General features: G+C 43.0%; 1 protein-coding gene across 1 annotated transcript; it reads right to left on the reverse strand.

The window, feature by feature from the left end:
• Positions 1-10,027: 10,027 nt before the first annotated feature.
• On the reverse strand, positions 10,028-15,729 carry fgf8a (fibroblast growth factor 8a). The gene is made up of 5 exons (XM_073482187.1): positions 15,698-15,729; positions 15,567-15,603; positions 14,509-14,689; positions 12,586-12,692; positions 10,028-10,312 (listed from the first exon to the last, which is right to left on the reverse strand). Exons 1-5 carry the CDS (start codon positions 15,727-15,729, stop codon positions 10,028-10,030), a joined length of 642 nt encoding a protein of 213 aa, XP_073338288.1.
• Between the last annotated feature and the right edge of the window lie 493 nt (positions 15,730-16,222).

Here is a 16,222-nt window from a genome sequence, read left to right on the forward strand (position 1 = left end):
GAGTTTGCATGTTCACCCCTCATGTACATTACGTAATGTAACGCAGTATACTTACTTTAGCCCATACCATGATCTTTTCCCTTACCTAACCAAGTTTTGATGCCTAACCTAACCAAACTGTGATGATTTCACATTAACAATGTGTGAGAAATGCTTTCTAGTCTCATACAGACACTAAAGGGTACCTTGTGCGTCTGTATGTATGAGATGCTGGGGGGTGGTGTGACAAAGCGTTGGTATTTAATGACCTAGGAATGAGAAGCGGTTGGCATTGCTCTGTGCAAACCTTCATTGTCGTTAGACTAAAACAAGTTCACTACAGTATAAAACTGTTACACTGACCTAAATCTATAATTTTAAAAGAAGATTTAAAAAAAGTTTGTAATTAATTGTTGGAAGAGGTTCATGCTATTCATAGCATAAATTGCCAGTCCTGCACTTCTTAGAAATCTAGTCTGACAGTGTGAGAGAACAATTTGCAACAAATGTGCTCTTGAAGGACATTTATGGCCAACTTTCAGTCAGCAGAGCTGGAACTATTTGCTCTCCTGCTGGCAAACAAACACACAAACTAACACAGAGAAACACATCCACCCATAGACAAGTCAGACATACATACAAGGCTACAGTGGAAGGTTGCCTGAACAAAACTGGTGTTTTGTTTGACTGACTATTTTATTCAGGTAAAGTATAGTAATGTAGTAAGTAACTGGAGCAATAAGAGGCCGATATCACCTGCTGAGGCTGTCCAATCAGATCAAAAGCTGGGGGGTTAAAAGGCGCGAGATGAAAGAATCATAGTGGAGATACTAAGAGTTACAGAACCTGAAGGAAGCTAAAGCCTAAAAACAAACACAGCGGTGTCATCCTTACAACAGCAAAGTGCCCTGACACTGACATGCTGCTATCTGCTAAAAAAGGAGGGGGGGTCTTCATGACTTCAAATGACCTTGTTATCCCTGATGGGATCAGACTAAGAATACTCTCCCTGTTAGCTTTCCCTGGTCAGGTTTCATGTGGCTAGAAACCAAATCCACAGCATTTCCTTTCTGTTCTGTTCAGAGGTGCTGGTTTAACAAGGTAAACACCAACATTAGAAGCATGTTTATTTCTCAACAAACCTCCTGATTCTTGAGGCAAAATGCAACAAATTACTGAGTGATTTGGCCCAGACGCTGCTGAGTTTTTCATTGAATTAGCCAGCCTCAACAGCAGCATGATCCAATTATATTAATAATTACTTGTTGTCAACATAACTTCTGGGTGACAGGGGAATTTGTATTTATTTATTTTTTCTAGTTTTGTAAGCAAATGAAAGAAAGACAAAACATATTTTGAAATCTATTTTTCTTTTATAAACAGCTGTTTGCAGGATGCATGGCAATGAGGTAATGTATCTTTCTATGGCTATGTAAGATTAATAACTGTGGTATGTTAATGGTGAAACAACGTAAACTTTGTTTTAGTAACATTACCGTTCATACACCTAGGTTACATTACAACAAGTACAATACAAGTTAATGACAACAACATTCCTAAGTAATGTTATGAGTAACAAATGCCACATAAGTTGTTACATTATAACCCAGTTGTTCTGCTGCTGCCTGACAATACAGACGTATCTGCTGCCATTTGACCAAACTACAGAGCAGCTTCTTTCCTCTGTGAGACTCCTCAATTCATCCTCAGCACGCTGCCATAAAAAATAGTACAGAAACTGTACAGAAATAGTCTTGTTTGATTATGTAGGTCATATGAGAGCATCAGTATTAAATTGAGACTGTTTCATACCGGTTAAAAACTCCTTGTAATATGTTTAACGTCATCTCATGTGACCTATGTGGCTACCGAGATGAGGAAATGTCTTTGAGCAAATGCTCGACTTCAATCTAATTGGAGGAAGAACATCAGCACACTTTGAATGTTAACCACAGTGTCTGGTATGGGGTAATTTTGGGTCTGTTTGGCTTCCGTTTCCAGCTTTGGTCCACTTCTTGTTGGTCTGTTCAAGCTGGGTTTGTATTTTTGTACTACTCCTGTTTCAGATGTAATATTTACAGGCCAGGGACCTCAGACCTAAAATTATATGCTGCTAGTGCTACTGTAGCTTCTGAAGACAGTAAGACAGTGATGGATAGCTGACCACATACAGCTAACTAACAAACATGCTGACATTATGTAAATACTGATTAAAAGTGTGGTGTAGGTTGCACTCGGGTCAGATTTTCAGACCTGAATGATGCAGTATTTAACAGCAGAGGTTAGCATTACAAGCATTTGTAATAGCTGACATGCTATTACCTTGTACACAGTCATGACTTCACATTTAGGAGGCAAAAGGGTACTGGCAGTTTGGCCAATCACGTAAGCAGGCAATCAAACTAGAGTGCCGTGAATGTACTGGTCATGTGTTTTCATTCAGTTTGGCATCGTGCACCAGTCAATAATGACGACAATGATCACTGTAGGACTAGCATGTTTAACCTATGATGGCAGAGGCATGACTGTAAATCAGAGGCAGAGTAGAATAGGTTAGTAACGGAGCATGCTATTTAACATGGATAAATTCTACAGAGGGTACGCAACTTTGCGTAGCGATATGTCTCACTTGTGGTCAGTCGGTTTGGTCCTGCCATAGGTCAAAGCACACAGTAATGATATGCCTTGCATCCTGGTTGTTGATTGTTATTTTCAATCTGTTGATTTGGACAAACGCTGATCAGCGAGGGTTCTCACACACACGAACCATGGAGTGACACTCCTAGACTCTGGATTTGGTCTGAATATAGCCTAAACCAGGAGTCCCAGAGGCAGCTATCGAGCTAGCAGGCTGCTCAACCCACCTAAGCGACTGTAATGATGCCTCCAGTAAGAGCTGCGGAGATGGTATGTACTGCTTGCTAGATCTGCGGTTTCTAACAGTAAGGTGCAGACACTTCTACCTGCCATGGGAGTTTTCAGTATGTGTTGTGCCAGCTGTGTATATCTTACCAGACGCTTACACTAAGCTAGCACTGTCTTCTACTACGTGCTAATGGCTATAAACAAACAGAATGCATACCCCGAGGGCATCTTCATTGTTGCTGGAGATTTTAATCATGCCAATCTGAAGACTGTGCTTCCAATATATGACCAGCATGTTAAATGTGCAACTGGAGGGGAAAACATGCTAGACTGTGGCTACTCTTACATCACTAAAGGATATAGAGCCTCTCCCCTCTCACGTCTTGGTCAATTCTCTCACTGTTTTCATCATTAAAAAACAGAAACCACCAGAACTGTTAAACTTGGCCTGAAGGGGCATCTCTAACAACTACATGACTGTTTCCATTGCACCAACTGGAACCTATTCTCTGATCAAGATGAAGAGGCTTATACCTACACAGTACTGTCTTGCATCATGACTTGTGTTCAAAACGTCCCCATCGACAAACACATCTGTGTTTTCCCAACAGGAAACCATGGATACCAAAGGAGGTCCAGACCCCTTGGAAGGACTGCAACACAGCCTTCAGATTAGGTGACAGAGAACAATACAGTGCTTCAAGACATAACCTGAAAAAAGGCATCCAGTGTGCTAAGGCTGCATATAAGGAAAGAATTTGCGAAGACCAACCGGGATCCAACACGGATGTGGCATGGCATCCAGCATTTTACCAACTACAGGAGTAACAAAAAAACACCTACAGACAACAATGCCTCTTTGGTTGAGGAGCTCAATTGCTTCTGTACCCGCTTTTAAACAACTTGGTCTGATAATGAAGCTGCACATACACAGGAGGTGAGGTGAACCCTCAGCACTGTGAATGTTAGGAGGGCTGAGGGGCCAGATGGGATCCCAGGTAGAGTGATTTGGGAATGTGCCTACCAGCTTGCAAATGTGTTTACAGACATCTCTATTCTGTTCCTGTCCGTGGCTACTGTATCTACCTGTCCAAACTCCGCCACAGTCATACCAGTGCCCAAACAGACCAACATCGGCTGTCTGAATGACTACAGGCTAGTGGCACTCACACCCAGCATAACAGTGTTTGCTGGGTGTGAAAGACTGGTTTTAAAGCACATTAAATCCACCCTTCCTCCATACATTGACCAGCACCAGTATACCTACAGAGCAAATTGGTCCACAGAGGATGCTATCGCCACAGCGCTCCACATGGCACTGATCCATCTTGACCAAAAGGGGACATATGTGAGAATGCTTTTTATTGATTACAGCTCTGCATTTAACACTATTGTCCCCAGTAGGCTGGTCACCAAGCTTCTTGACCTGGGTCTCAACAACTCCTTGTGCATGTAGATTCAGGACTTTCTGTCCAACTGCCCATAGACAGTCAGACTCTGTCAACACCTCTCCTCAAGTCTGTCTCTCCTTGCAGGTGCACCACAAGGCTCCACTGCTATACTCCCTTTACACATATGACTGCATCTCCGAGGGAAGGCCATGGAGCTGGAAAACATGGAGAGTGAGATGATGGGCGGTCTCGGAGGCGGATGGAAGCTTGACCAGGGGAATGAAGTGGACTAACTTGGAGAAGCGGTCCACTATGGTGAGAATAGTGGTGTTTCCATCAGAAAGCAGGAGACCTGAAACAAAATCCACTGCAATATGAGACCAGGGACGACTGGGAACAGGCAGGGGTCTGAGACGGCCAGCGGGAAGATGTGAGAGGCCTTACGCACACACAGTACAGGCCGCCACAAACTCACTCACATCCTTGGATTGGCTAGGCAGCCAGAAGTGCTGGCAAAGAAACTGAAGCGTCCGCTGGACTCCAGGGTGACAGGTAAGTTTGGATGAATGGCCCTACTGTAACACCTGAGACCGGACCTCCTTTGGCACGAACAGGTGGATAGGTGGACCTGTTCCAGGATCAGGGTGAATATTTTGAGCCTCCCGCATGATGGTCTCGATCTCCCAAGTTGCGGCTCCGACGATCCGAGGATTAGGCACCATGGGCCTGGGGTCAACTGGGAGTGAGTCGGGGGAGTAGAGATGAGAGAGAGTGTCTGGTTTACCATTACGGGAGCTTGGTCGGTATGAGAGAGTGTAATTGAAGCGACTCAAGAATAAGGACCAGCGAGCCTGGTGGGAGTTGAGCCTTCTGCCAGAGCGCAGGTGAGAGAGGTTCTTTTGGTCAGTCCAGATGAGGAACGGCTCCTGGGTGCCCTCCAGCAAATGTCGCCACTCCTGAAGAGCCAAGACCACTGCCAACAGTTCCCGGTTTCCAACATCATAATTTCTCTCTGCTGGAGAGAGATGTTGGGAGAAAAAAGCACAGGGATGGAGCTTGTGTGTAATAGGATGAAGCTGGGAGAGTATGGCTCCTACGCCAGAATCCAAGGCATCCATCTCTACCACAAACTGATGAGCCGGGTAAGGATGCTGAAGAATGGGGCCGTTTGTGAATAAACCTCTGGAAGGCTGCGTCGGCTCCGGGAGATCAGGTGAATGGTGAGGTGCTTGAGGTTAAGTTGGGTGAGTGGAGCTGCGACTCAGCTGTATTCGCGGATGAACCTTTGGTAGAAGTTGGCGAACCCCAGGAAACGTTGCAGCTGCTTACGTGAAGTAGGTTTGGGCCACTCCTCCACCACCCGGATCTTAGCAGGATCAGGCTTAAGCCTCCCCTGGGCTACCATGAATCCCAGGAAACTAACCTCAGTGGAGATGAATTCACACTTCTCAGGCTTAATAAATAGTTTATTCTCCAGGAGTCTCTGAAGCACCAACCTCACTTGCTCAATGTGTTCGTCCTTGGTTCTGGAAAAGATCAGTATGTTGTCCAAGTAGACAAAAAGCCAAGTATTCCAATCGTTGCCCTCCTGAATGTGGATGAGATGATAGGCGTTGCGAAGATCCAGTTTTGTGAAAATCCTCGCATGACACAGTGGCTCGAAGGAGGGATCGATCAGAGGAAGAGGGCGCTTATTCTTCACTGTGATGTCATTGAGGCCTTGGTAATCAATGCAGGGGCGAAGGGTCCCATCCTTCTTGCCCACGAAGAAGAAGCCAGCGCCGAGGGGGGAGGAGGAGGGCCTGATCAAGCCAGTAGCAAGGGAGTCATTTATGTAGGAAGTGTCCAGGCTGGCCACAGCAGATGCATAGTCTATTCATCAGCTGGTGCTGATGTTCCTCAGGGGTCAGAGGAGTTCTTCCCACCTGCATAGGTTTCCTCCAGGACAGCAGGGAGAGCTCTGGGGATCCAGGAGGGACGTGGAGGAGTCTGAGGTGCTGGCAAGGAGTGGGGGATCTGACTAGGGGTGGGGCTAGCTGGTCTACGACTGGTAGAAGCTCTCTCCCTCTGTCTATCTCTAAGATGGTTGTCCAATCATATGACCAGGGTAAATAGTTCTTCTAAGGTAGCTGGCTCCTCTCTAGAGGCTAACTCGTTCTGTACGCTGTCAGATAACCCCCACTTAAAAAAAACTAATGAGCGCTGGCTCGTTCCACCCACTCTCAGCTGCTAGGATACGGAAGCCTATGGAGTAAGCTGCTGCTGACTGGGAGCCCTAGTGTAAGGAAAACAATCTACTAGCTTTCTCTGACCCCTGTACAGGGTGATCAAACAACCTCTGCATCTCATTAACAAAAGTGGCATGAGAATCAAGAGCTGCTGAACCCCTTTCCCATTAGGCTGTTCCCCACTGTGCTGCCTTTCCTCTCAACAAGTTCATTGTATAAGCTATCCTTGACCTATCAGTTGCGTAGCTGGAAGGTTGTAAATCAAACACGTAAACATTGTAACAAAAAATGACCACTAGTAGGTCGGCCAGAGTTCAAAACAGGTAGATTACTCACAGTAGATGGTGTAGCAGAGGGGGGTGCAGGTGGTTGGGTGGTAAGCTGGTAAGCTGGTTGAGTTGGTGGCTGAGCTGAGTGTGTCAGCAGCTCCGGTGAGAGGAAACATCAACTCAATGGCTCTGGTCAAAATAGCTCAACAGCGGCTCTACTTTTTAAGGACACTTAAGAAAACCCACCTCTCTGCTTAGCTGCTCAAAACTTTTTATCACTGTTCTGTAGAGAGTGTACTGATATACTGTATTACAACATGGTATGCAAACTGTACTGAAGCAGATAAGAAAACTCTTCAGAGTCATAAACACATCAGAAAATAATTGGACTCAACCTGCCTGCACTGAATGACATCTTCAGATCACGCTGCCTCTGCAGTGCCAGCAGCATTCTGAAGGATGACACCCACCGCTGTCACTACCTTTTCTCTCTACTGCCTTCTGGAAGGCGTTACAGAGCCCTAAAAGCTTGCACTTCGATACCAAAAAACAGTTTTTACCATCACCATCAAGAGCCATCACTGAACTGAACTCTAATAAACGTTGCCCCCCCATCCCATATACTTGTATTTTTGATTTATTATTAAGAGCTGTGTGTGTGTGAAATGTGTTATTTTGGCACTGCATAGCATATTTCGTTGTACAAATGTGTGCAATGAAAATAACGGCATTCTATTCTATTCTAGTATATAACTATACTTATAAATACAAATTGGTTAACTATATATATTCTATCTTTATTACACAGAACAGTAACCAAGCTAAAGTATTCATACTTTAGCTTGGTTGCTGACTTGCTCGAGAGTATAATAATAGGCAGTCATCCATTGATCACAGGGTTGGGGGCTTGATTCTCAGGTACTCCTATCCACATAGAATCAAAGAAGTGTAGCAATACAAAGTTACTTGAATAAGTTTTCAGTGCATCATTCAGAGCTATTCAACATTTTGGGAAACATGCTTAATTGCTTTCTTTGTAAAAGTGAGAAGTTGGTATCAATGTGTTATGTGTGTGAAGAAAAAAGTTGGAGTCAGATGTAGGCTAGTAAGCCTCGCCTAGTGTAAAGACTGAAGCAGGGGGAAATGGCTAGCTTGGCGCTGTTCAACATTCAAATCCACCTACTTACATCTCTAAAGATCGCCAATATCTCGTTTGTATAATCTGTTCTAAAAATGAAATGTAAAATCAACTGTTTGTATTTTAAGGGGGCGTTACATGTTGGAACTATTTCCTGTCATGCAACAGAAGGGTAACGTTGCAAATATAGGTGTTTTCATGCACATCCAGTCCAAAAAAAGCAGGTGCTGAGTTCATAGTGAGCAAAAAATTAAACAAACAAACAAAAGAAAAAACAGCTTGCACACTGCAGGGCTGCAGTATCTACTTATTTAATGCAGCAAAGTTTTGACGTTTCGAGCATCATTGCTCCTCATCAGACTCTTCATCACAAGCCAGAGGAGAAATGGCATAGTAATTGTAAAGGACATGCAATACATATGTACTTTCCAGTAACTTGATTATGAATTCGCTACCTTTCAGTTTTTCAATTTAAATTTTTCTCCATGTAGTATTGAATGTGCACATATGTACAGATCATTGGTGATTGGTGGCGTCATTCATTAAACTTGTTGTATTAAATCCAAGCAGCTCATTTAGATGAGATAGACCATGGTTGGACAACTGTCATTTATTTATTTCAGATTTTGCTGGTACAAACGTTGTGTAATCTATTATATCACAAAACCATACGTTAAAATGTTAACAATTTGTAGCAATTAACATGTGTTAATCACATTTTTATTGGCTGTATGTCAGCAGATTGTAACATGATGTGAAAAATGAGACCTTATTCATTACTCTCAGTTGCCTGCACAAGCCTGTGGTGAGGATTTGTTTAATGCTGCTGGACTGCGGATTTCTTCTTAAAGGACTGTGAAGGATTTTCTGCAACAGTCCAAAGAATGTGACTTTATGCATGTTCTCAAGTGTCTCGTCTCAGTGCCTCTCTCAGCTCAGCTAACAGAAAGCAATAGTAGCTAACTTTAGTTTAGAAATGGAGTCCGCTAACATAAAGTAACGACTGGCTTCCAGCACAGCACAAAAATCCTTCACATTATTCAATGCTGTGTCATGTATTTGAGAGCATGAAATAAGTTATTTGTGTGCACAAATTAGTTTTTTTATTTCCTCTACACCTCATAGGCTTTCTACAGGTATTATCACACTAATGGTAAACTAAAATGTATTTATACACAGCTAAGTACATAGGCTATGAATAGACGATAAGGCTGATTAGTAAATTTGTCAGGGTTTCACAGATGGGTCCAAAGCAAGCACTTACCAAACAAGAGTTTAATATCAGTATTTAATATACATTTATTACACATTTTAAATAAATATTCCATCCTTAAAATTATTTTACACATCCTCAAATAAAAATATATTTATATATGTATAAAAACAGACATTCAGGGGCAACAAGGACACAAGAGGGTGAGCGGTAGTTGGTGTGTCGAGGGGTTCCTTACACTTCAATGCATTTTTTACAAATCAACATTACAGTCAGAACAGGAAACCTGTGATTATCAAATGTAGCTGCCACATTGTTCCATCAGATGCTATTAAAGCTCTGTTCACTTGAATTGTGTGAATAAAATACAGAAGGATCCAAGAAAGGATGCAGTATCTAGCAAAAAGCCTAAACACTTAAGTGTTGCCATCACGTGCTTATGCAATGTTTACTGAACCCCAACGCTCTCCAACGCAGTGTGTGACAGTTTGTGACTCTGAACGCAGTGTTCCCTGGCAGTGCGGTCAATCAGGGCCCTTCAAGTCTCCTTGAGCAGCAGGCAAGAGTCCAAAAATTGACTCCACTGGTCAAATTGAAACAAACAAAAAACAGCACAATGCACTCTACTAAGATGTCCCCAATAAGTAAGACAATGAGTTATGTGCATCTAAAAACAAACTTTTCTATTTGTTTTTTTTCTTTTTACACAGGTCAGTACTAAGTCTGGAGTACAAAAATAGATTTCTCATGTTTTTTTTGTCTATGAACAGCTTTTTCTTTTACTTTGAGAAAAATAGAACTACACATTAAGATATAGTAATGCTCAGTATAAAAAATGTCTCTAGAGGTTCTTTTGGAGAGTAGAGGAGTGCGTCAGCTGCTGGTAATTCAGTCAGTCTTTCAGTCTCTCCTCTTTCTCTCTGTCTTTTTTATCTTCCTCCTCCTCAGCGCCCTGACGAGTATTGCGTACGTTTAGTCCTTTGACTGAAGGGGTAGTGGATGAAGTCGAAAGGGCGGTGGTGGCTTGGATGGGCGGGCTGCTGCCCCTTTGGCAGCCTCTTCATGAAATGGACCTCGCGTTGGTGCTGGCGCGTCCGTGAGCCCTTCCTTGGCCGCCCACGGCGTGTGAAGGCCATATACCAGCCCTCGTAGCGGGCATTCCTCAGCGCTGTGTAGTTGTTCTCCAGGACGATCTCGGTGAAGATACAGTCACGGCCTTGTCCATTTTTCTGCAGACACACAGACACACAGGAAAACAGTCAGTGGGAATGCTCAGAGAAGACTCCTCGATGAAGATTTACAGATGGGAAATATCAGATGTATAAAGATTCCCCTGTGCAGCCTGCCCCCTGCATGCTGCTCATGCGCGCGCGCACACACACACACACACACACACACACAGCCCTCCCCTCATACATGAAGCATATGCTACAGTCATTACAGATCAGAGAGAGGGGGATGACAGTAAGCAATGACTCTTCTCCCCCTTCAGAAAACATAAAGCAGCCCTTATGGTGTCAGGAGCTGTAGGACAGATCCTCCAGCCATGAAGCCTTAATCAGCCCCTGATTGTCACTTATACCTGGTTTGATCTCCTGGTGCATTTGTGGCTAAATTTAATCGACCAGGTCTGCTTAAATTAAATAACAATCGATATATCCTTAAATATACATAACGAGTCCTCTGCTGTGAACATTTGAGGTCCTGTTAAATCAGGGTGCTGACTTTGGAGTCAACAGTGCAGCTTGGGGATGAGGAGGTAAAATGAAAGATGGGTGTGTGACCTCCAGTTGGTGACATCAAGATAAAACATTAATATGATATGAACATAATACAGTTTGCATCAGTGATAACATGTACAGTAAGGTCAGCTGGCCTTTGACACAGTGCTGGCCTACTGTAACAAGCACCCACCTTTTTGGACAAAACTGTGTGTTAATAATAGTCACGATACTCCCCTGTGCACATACATACACCCGAAGACACACTTTCTGTTCATTCTTTCTCTGTACAAGACACACAAAAACACACACACGCACACACACACACAAACACACACACACACACACTGGGGCCAGGGCAGGCTGTGACTGGGCTGGTAGCTAGAGGCAGATGGTGTACGAGGCAGGGTGCTGGGTGGGTGGAGTGTGTGTGTGTGCTCGTGTGTGTGTGTGTGTGTGTGTGTGTGTGTGTGTGTGTGGGGGGGGGGGGGGTTAGCCTGAGAGTGGGGCCTGAAATGGACACCTTCACTCACATAACAGCAACATCAGCACAGGTACACCTGAACCTGAAGCCTTGAATTATACAACTCCTGTTTTGCAAAACAAAAATCATGTAAGGCTTCCTTGTAACTGTCATTAGTGTCCATTAGCCTCAAAACATTCCTGTTTTCCTGGTAGTAGAAGCATGAAGGAAACACCTTACATTATATAGCTGGTCATGACAGCATACATCGTGCTAGAAATATAGCATTATCTTCTACTATAATGATCTAAAGAAAGCCAAAGCTGCCGGTGGATTTGAAGATGAGATCTGGACATTGGAATCATTCTTTAATTTTCTTATTGTCAGCAAATCCCACAAAAACACCCAAACCAGAAATGGGGCAGTCCGTCTCTCAGTACTTCCTGACTTCTCTACACTGCCTGTGCAGATGCAAAACCCTTGTTTTGAGCTTTTAAATTGTGTTTTAGTCTTTTAAAAAGTCCCAGTAATTTCCTTCAACAGCTGGTCACTGTAGTTTTCAACAAATGTTACACAAACAGGAGGAAATTGTGGATTTGTTGGGGACTATTTTCAGCTGTGGACTACACATACACATTTGGTAAGAGGAATGAGCAATATTAGGGTTCGGTATTACTTGTTAGTATGATCATTTCATTGTGGGTTTTGATATTTTAAAGGGATTTGTTGAGACTAGAAACATTTAGAATATTAACAACCTTTGTTTAAAAAGAAATCAGAAACTCATGAAAGCTGAAATAGAACTATATGTTAGCTGAGGAGTAATGATGCATCTGCTGTGCAGTGATATTGAGCAATCATCCACCACTTTTGATTAATGTGGTCATAGGGAAAGTAGTACCAGCTAGTTCAAAATAATAATAATTAAAAAGTTAATTTGCGCTGTTTAATGTGAATCTGACCGACCCTAAAGAGGAATCTCCTGCAAATCGTCCTAAATTACTTTCCATTGTGCTCTGATGCTTCTAAAACATCTTATTTTTTCACCTTTTGAACAATGTAATCCAAGATGTTAATACCAAAGGCTTTTATTTATATTTATATTTCTCTGTGCTCAACAATTGAACTTCTACTCTCAATAGTTTGCCTTTAGTTTTTCCTTTACAACACAGAAGTCCATGAGACAAACTCTAAATTCTCCTCTAACTCCTCTCGCTGTGCTGCTACAACCGGCCGATGACATCTTGACCTCAGCTACAATAAGGCTGCAAACCTTTTGGCTCTGCCTCTGTTGGCTGAGGTCAATATTTCTCCTCACCTTGCCGATGAGCTTCCCCCTCTTGTTCATGCAGATGTAGAAGCCCGTCTCAGCTCCCTTGATGCGCACTCGGCTCCCAAACGTGTCTGTTTCCACAATGAGTTTAGCTATAGAAATTAAACAGAAAAAGTTTTGTTAGCAACTACAGCTGAGAGCAGAATATGATTTCAGTAAGATGTCTCTCTTTGGTGCCTGTCCTGGATGAATGACTTAACAGTGCACAGAAGTTGACATAAAAGCATCGACAACACACGCTGAAATGCTCAAGTGTGTTTCCAAGTATGCATACTCTCTCTCTCTCTCTCTCCTCACTTACACTCACACACACACACACCCACACACACCAAAACCTGTGGGACCATTCCTGGGGATTTATGCTGAAATTCTTGCAAAATGATAAAACCACGTGTCTCCTGATTCTTTGAAAGCTAAAGAGACGATCCTGGCAGGCCCATCAAGAATTCCTTTTCAAATAAATCTGCATTGACCTCACACATAAAGGGTTAGGGTCATTTATCTCTATATCCTGAGAAGCACTGAAAGAAACCGGAAATATGGACAGTTCACAGAGCATGACTTAATAGATCTTTGTGCATTTATGTTGCTTTTCAAGAAGAGAAAATGAAAAGACAATGTCAGTAGATTTTTGAGTGGCAGTACATATTTTTTCAGGCCATTTCCAGTCTTCAACTTCTGATGTGTTTTCAATGATTTGACATTCTCACTGATATTAATCCAGAACAGTAAAAGCCAATAGCAGATGATGTTTTATAATTTCGATTTAAATCAACATTGTCTCATAAAACTGGCCCCCTCTCTCTCATTTCATACAAAATGACTTCATGTGACCTTAGTAGATTCTTGAGACTACACACGTGCATACAGTTAAATCCTGCAACAACTGAGCTGCCTGCACAAATGGCAGCAGCAAACACACCATCATCATCAAGTATCTTAGTGGACGAGGTTGTTTTTTAAGGAATTCACTGTACTCTAAATGCAAAAAATGTATAGGCCAGTCTGGCAGCACAGCTCGACAAGCGGTTCTGAGGCTGAGCGTAGAGGGGTTGGAGGTGGGGGGGAGGGGGGAGAAGGCGCTATGCAGGAAATGTTCAGGAGGTACAAGTAAGATGACTTTTAATGGCTCTTCCAGACCTGCAGGATCTCTGGAGGATCACCTCCAGCACCATCTACAATCCAACCGACAGTTTCTCTGAGCCTTTTCCCCTTCAGCAGTACAGACTGAGATCACAAATAGCTCAGAGATCTCAATTCAGAGATCACAGCTTTAAGAAAATGCTGCTGATAGAGGGACTTCACTTTTGTCTGGAAATTTCAGCATCTTGATACAAGACATGACCTACTGAATGAATGGGAATACGTTTGAGACGGATACACTGATTTGCATTAGAAATATCCCTTGTTATTGTACTTGCTGATTTACACATATTTAAGAACAGAATAAAATTTTGCAGTGCCCATTTCATTTGCTTGATAACATTAGGATATTGGCATTGAGCCATGTTAGGAAAAAAATTGCTTGGAATAATTTCAGTAACAAAGTAAAAAAGAGAAGAAGAAGAAAATAAGTCTGGAAACTACATTGTAAAAAATCATAAAATTAAAAGAATACATTTAAATATAAAAACTGAATACTGCTACACATTTTCTGGCAAACGACAATAGAATGTGAGAAAGACGGTTTTTAAAAAGAATTAGGCGGCGTAAATAGAAAATTAAAGTAGCCCAATTATTCTCTGCACTGGTGGGACATTTCAAGAAAATAAAAAACGTGATTATATGAAAACTAAAGCTACAAAATGAATACAAAATAAATCAAATTGATCAATTTCCCTTCATTTAAAGCGCCTCGACGAGTTTTCAGTTTAGGCCTAGTACAGAAGGAAGTGTTGCTTCTCTTACCGTGCACATCTCCATCCTCGGCCATGGCATTGATCTTCTTGTTGGGCAGGACCTGCACGTGCTTGCCGCTGGTCCGGCTGTACAGCTGGTAGATCCGGATCAACCTGCGGCTCACGCGGTCCGTCACTTTGCTCTGCTCGCTTACATGCTGCGTGAAATTAGGCGGGGACTGATTGGTTACCTGTCAGAAATTAGATGTCATCATAATCATCAGTATGTGTACATTTGTCTTTTTTTCTTACTTAATTTAATTTACTGACATTTAATCGTGCAAGGAGACCAAAATCCGGAGTGAATTACTGAGAGTGAAGCCAATTGTGTGTCTTCTGGTTTCTGTAGGAAATGGTTTAAGCACTTAAACACAGAGGGAAAGATATCCTAACGCAACAACAGCTTTGTTGTTGCTTTTTCCCCGAATGACAAGTGTAACAAGTTCCAGGAGAGCTGCTGCCAAATTAAATTAACAGCTTCCGAAAAAGACGCACCGTGTGATTACAGGTTGTGCGCACAGGAGAATGCGCGCCACAGCGGACAGCAAAAACACTCAATGAACGGGAACATGTTCCACTTCTTAGTCTTAACGGAATAAGACGAGATATTGGGGCATAATTAAATTCTTATTAAGTCTGACGTTTTTTTAATTTTTCTTTCTCTCTCCGCCGCGCTCCGCTGTGATGGAATGACTGCTGCTGACGGAAACATTGGCCCTGCTTACTTTGAACCCCACGACATTTTTCACAAGACTAGCAAGCATTTCCCTCTGCCCCGATGCCCCGCCTGTGCCCGCGCGTCCTGTGCCAGGGCCGGTATGTTCATCAGCAACCTGCCAGCAGGCCGCGCGCCCCGCTGCCCGTCTCACCGTGGGAGCCATCCGATATTTTTGTATCACATAATGTTATGACGATCCCTCACCTTTCCTCCTCTACGCTGTGCATCACAGCTTTGACTGCCATATGTTAAAATATTTTTGAAGCGAATCCTTCTTTTAGCGCACAAAATAAATACAAGAAAACAATTCTAAAACATTTATATAAAAAGAAATAAAAGAAGTGACATACCTGAGCATAGTAGCAAAATACAAATACGTGTAGAAACCTGCGAAGAAGAAGAATAATGTGCATTAAGTCACTGTGGAGCTGCATGAGGCAACATTACTAACAGTAAATAGTGACGGAGGAATGGCACTCACAGATAGCTGAATCTGTATGGGATGGGTCGCATGTTGGATGGAGGTGAAAAGCTCTTCCACTTAATTCTGACCAGGATCCTCTGAGAGCTGCAAAGTCCACCTGATTTATAACAATCAAGTCCAGACACAAGTCCACGGAAATCCACAGAGAGGTCAGAGGTGTTGACAGAGAGGCTCATGCACGTACGGCGGACACATTCTTCATCAAATCAATGTCCATCACAGGCGACCTCCTGCTCCGCTCAAACAGCAGTGATAAATGATACTTATCATTCAAATGAAGTGTTTCTGTCGGAAGGATACACACGTCTAAGTGCACTTGCAGAAGCGGAGCTGTGCGTTGAGGTTTTGGAAAGGCGCTGCAGGGTTTGGTTCTCCTCTTTTTAAAACAAGTTTCTCCGCGCTGTCAGACTACTCTCCTGCTTTGTAATCCCTGTGGTACTCCTTCAGGTGTGTGTGCTCCGGGCTCGGGCTCCTCACTCTTCTCACAGTAGCTCGATGCTGCTGCTCCGCTCGGCTGTGACA

This window comes from Pagrus major, chromosome 15 (genome assembly GCF_040436345.1).
Source record: "Pagrus major chromosome 15, Pma_NU_1.0".
Classification (NCBI taxonomy): Eukaryota; Metazoa; Chordata; class Actinopteri; order Spariformes; family Sparidae; genus Pagrus; species Pagrus major.